Source organism: Arachis duranensis, chromosome 3, assembly GCF_000817695.3.
Source record: "Arachis duranensis cultivar V14167 chromosome 3, aradu.V14167.gnm2.J7QH, whole genome shotgun sequence".
Taxonomy (NCBI): domain Eukaryota; kingdom Viridiplantae; phylum Streptophyta; class Magnoliopsida; order Fabales; family Fabaceae; genus Arachis; species Arachis duranensis.
In genome coordinates this window covers 117,473,858-117,478,313 of record NC_029774.3, presented here as the reverse complement: position 1 = coordinate 117,478,313, position 4,456 = coordinate 117,473,858, and the positions used below count along the sequence as shown (strand labels likewise).

At 28.4% G+C, this 4,456-nt stretch overlaps 1 protein-coding gene across 2 annotated transcripts in view; it reads right to left on the bottom strand.

Moving 5' to 3' along the window:
- Positions 1 to 356: 356 nt before the first annotated feature.
- LOC107480485 (MADS-box protein JOINTLESS) overlaps positions 357 to 4,456 on the bottom strand; it is a 5,282-nt gene continuing 1,182 nt past the window's right edge. For both annotated transcript variants that reach the window (XM_016100628.3, XM_016100629.3), the window contains exons 3-9: positions 3,537 to 3,612; positions 2,527 to 2,597; positions 2,288 to 2,387; positions 2,147 to 2,188; positions 1,403 to 1,441; positions 1,197 to 1,306; positions 357 to 630 (exon numbers count right to left, since the gene is read on the bottom strand). In XM_016100628.3, coding sequence (XP_015956114.1) covers positions 621 to 630; positions 1,197 to 1,306; positions 1,403 to 1,441; positions 2,147 to 2,188; positions 2,288 to 2,387; positions 2,527 to 2,597; positions 3,537 to 3,612 — 448 coding nt within the window. In that variant the 3' untranslated portion in view covers positions 357 to 620. The remainder of the gene's footprint in view (positions 631 to 1,196; positions 1,307 to 1,402; positions 1,442 to 2,146; positions 2,189 to 2,287; positions 2,388 to 2,526; positions 2,598 to 3,536; positions 3,613 to 4,456) is intronic.

Here is a 4,456-nt window from a genome sequence, read left to right as displayed (position 1 = left end):
CAATCATCTTATGACACGTGGCACTTAACGTGACACATCATCATCTAACTGACGAAAAGACTAATTTGATTTACATTTTATCTTTTTGGGACTAATATAACTAAAAAAATTATTTAAGAATTAATTTAAAAAATGAATAATTTTTTAGGGACGAATTTGAGTATTAATCCGTTAAATAATTATTTCCACGTATAGTACATTTTTTAACTTTCACGTAAAGCGTCTTACAGTAATGCGTAATTAAAAAGTATTTAATTAATCGACCAGTTTCTTAAATAATAATATAACTTTTTAATTGAATTATATTCTACAATTCTAGAACTAAAATTCTAGAACTAAAATACTGTTACTCTATGTACCAAAAGAGAATCTATTTTTATTGGTAAGTTTGATCTAGAAATTCAATTGCAAAATGTAAAGGCTTAATTCTTAAATTTTAAATAATAAAACCTTATTTGGAATACTTGAATACTTTTACACTTGCACCAAAGAAGGGGGGGAAGGCCTCACTTTTATACAGTAAATAATAGTACAAGATTAAATTTGTTTTGACTTTTTGGATTGCATTGGCAGAAAGAAAGTGAATCCGTTCATTTCTTCCACATAATTTAATATTTTGTTTAAGGTAACCTGCATGACATATAGAGAAACGAACTCAAATGAGTTAAAGTAACCAAACAATCCACAGTTTTTGCAGAGATTTACTTTTGACATGAAAAACCATTATATCTAGCTAAAAGTCTTCTATCTTTACCAGCATGTATCGGATCAATTAGAAGTAGAAAAAATAATAATAATAAAAGAACCTATATGAAATGCTACAATATAATTTAATCTGTTTTCCTTTATGTGAATATTTAAAACACTGTGGAGCGGAATTATCAAAAGAACTTTAACATTACTTTCAATTAAGAGATTTCAAAAGTGACATATATATTTATAGATTTTAATATGTTTTAGAAAAGTATTCGGATTGAAAATAATCTCTCAAATCATTATTCTTATTTTCTCAAAAAAGAAAAAACATATTATAACTGTAAACATCTTATATAGTTAACCTATAATAATTCCTAAAAAAAAAATAAATATTTAATCTAACCTTTTTATTTCTTTCCTTCTTTTGCCAGAAATTTACATCCAAACTTTCCAAAAATTAAATAAACCTTAGAGGGTAATTAAAGTGCTTTTTGACTCACCCCAGCTTTAGATTTGTGTCTCTACCATGATCTTCTTCAGGAAGATAAGATGAATTGCAGACAATGGATTTAAATGAACTCCTTTGCTCATTTGCAAAGCTTGATGATATCTATTCCATCATTATAATTCTTAATGAGATCATCGTTTAATTTTAAAGGCAATATTAACAAATTAAATTAAAGCACGAGTTCGGAGAAACCTTTACCTGTTTCAATTTATGGTTCTCTTCGGTCAGTACTGCTCCCTGCAAATTACACTAGTGAGTTTATGCTCCACTCAATAAAAGAATATGGCATTTAGAATGGAAAAAAGTCCTAATAAGTATTTTAACTACAACCTATAAAGCACGGACACTTCGCTGAGTTATCGTATCCGCATGTCGACACATTTTGGATACGACACTCACCAACACTCGTTTGATACACGTGTCTGCTGTGTCCAACCGTGTCTTAATAAAAAATAAAAAAATTCTTTCCCGGACACGCCTGAACACACTTAAATACCATCACGTGTCCGCGTGTCCAGTCTTATTCTTAACATATATTCTTAAATAAATTTAGATATAGTATATATTATTATTTATTAAAACAAAAAATATTTTAAAGATATAATTAAAATAAGACATTAAAAATAATTAAAAATTTTAATTTATATTTTAATATCAATAAAATATCAAAATATCATTACGATTTATCTAAAAAATACTTTATATTTTATATATATGCGTGTCCCGTGTCATTTAAGATTTTAAAATTCGCGTGTCGGCGTATCCTGTGTCGTGTCGTGTCCTGTGTCCCGTGTCAGTATCCGTGCATCGTAGACTACAACAATAATTTCTCTCTCATGATTAGACTATAAATGTGTAGAACAAATTAAAATCATATTAACCATATGGGTTTGAATTTGAAATGTATGAGCTAGTGAGTTTGGTTTAGCTATATACTTTTACCTTTCTCTTAAGGGTGTAGATCTCTTGTGTAAATAATTCATCCTGATGAAACACATTGGCATTAATATTACATCAGCAAGATATATAAATGATCATATATGAGTAATCTGCAAGTGCTAAAGCATCAGAAATTCATCAAACCTTTACTTTTGAAGCATTAGAGAGACCTTTTATAAGTTGCTCTTCTAATTTGTTGAGTTCGTTTAGTGTCAATCCTTGAAGATCTTCACCATTTAACTGCCTATCTCACAGTTGCAAATTAGACCATATATTTCATAATCACTCATATGTATGTATAATTAAAATTGCATCAAACATGTGGATCTCTAATTAATCAAATACCACTAGCAGCTAGCTAGGTTGTTGCATTGTATATATACCTGAGTTCACGAGCCTTTTGTTCTTCTTTCTTGCGCAGCATATCATAGTTGGAGGCAGCACCACTCTCAACCTATGCATAAAATTCCCAAAATATTCTTAATTTCATCATTAATGATATATTAAAGACAATAAATATATAATCCACGTACATATATTCCGCACCCACTTTAATGTTTCCAATTCAGAATCCACAATACTTGTCAAGAAATTATTGCTGTCAAGAATTTAGACCAAGTATCCACACAAAGCCCAAAAGTATAAAACCAATCCCTAGGTTTTTTTTTAAATAATTGAATTATGCTTGACATTCAATCAACAAGAAATAAATAATTAAATAAAAATACTATTTATACACCAAAATCAACTATCAATATATTTGTGTATAAATACATATGTAATTTAATTCATTTTTAATATATATTTATATTTTAACATGTATTTTATACTAATAGTTAATTTGATAGTTAATTTTAGTGTAGATGTATCATAATAGTCCATAATTAAATAGGTATGTTTGTATAGATAGCAACAATGCCTTCTAAACAAAGCCAAAACAAGCATGAGGAAGATTTTATCATTGATAGATAATCCAACTTGGTATTAGGCCCACAAAGAGAGTGGTTCAATTCAAAGACACGAAGACAAACAGCTCTGGAGTTGCATTTGTGCAAGAATTAAACAGAAAACACAAAATAGTACGGCCATGATGATGAACAATTATACCATTCTTACAAACAATCTCTGCAATTATACGACTCTTATTACATAATCTATACAGTATTCTATCTACCCAAAATCTAAGATCAATGAGATAGGAGTAAAACTAAAGACAAAGCGCAAATATTTCACATCTCTATATTTTGTGTCTCAAAATACCTACCAAACTCAGTTTTGGATATTCTTTATCTACAGAAAGATAATTTGTAGTTGCCTTTTTGACGATATTATAAATTCATAATTGTGGCAAGTAGCTACCTAGTACAAGAACTTGGTGCAATACAATTGATACCTGCAGCACAGCGGATGGAGGATCCGATTTTTGAATTGGTGAGTGCTGATTACGTCTTTCTATTAATTGTTGCATACTGAAAACAACAAATCCAACATATTACATACAACTACATCCAGAAAATTCATGCACGCATGTTCTACATTGTTAACAATGCTCACAAAATTAAGACTTCACAAACATTACATACCTAAAATTAGATGAACAACGAGATTAATAATTAGATACGATGATTTGGATTTTCTAAAATAAAAAGTTACGGAAAGGTATGATATTAATATAATTCGTTAAAGACATATACACAAGATATTAATTTAGTTTTTTGAAATATTCTTTTAGATCATTCTATCCCTAAAAGGTACATTAGTTCATTATATTTCGGTTTTTAAAAAATGCATATGATATTTATCTGGATGTATTATTTTTCATGAATTGAAATTGTTAATTCTTTGATTCTTTGTATCTTTGAGAAATCAAATAATGCCGTGTACATCTTTGTTCGTAGGTTACATCAATTTAAGTTGGTATCAAATTCAATCCTCTTCTTCTTGTTATTTTACCCTCTTCATGTATGTCCAATAAGTCCCGTTCAGTTTGAGCATGAAATTAGCACAAGAGTGTAAGAAATCCTCACATCACTTAAAATTAGGAAAATAATAAGGCTTAAACAACTACAAAAACACTTTATCACCTTGTTTATAATGTAGTTTTTGAGTAAGAGCCATCCAATTCTAAAGTAAAATTAAAAAAGAAAAAAGATAAAAAAAGATGAGAGAGAATAAAAAAAAAAAACAAACAAATCAATACTTTCTTTTTTAGAAAATAGTAAATAATGAACAACTTTTGTTGTACTTTTTATTCTCAAAAATAGTACTAAAATGATTCATTAATTTATATTTCCTAATGAAAAAAGTTTAGGT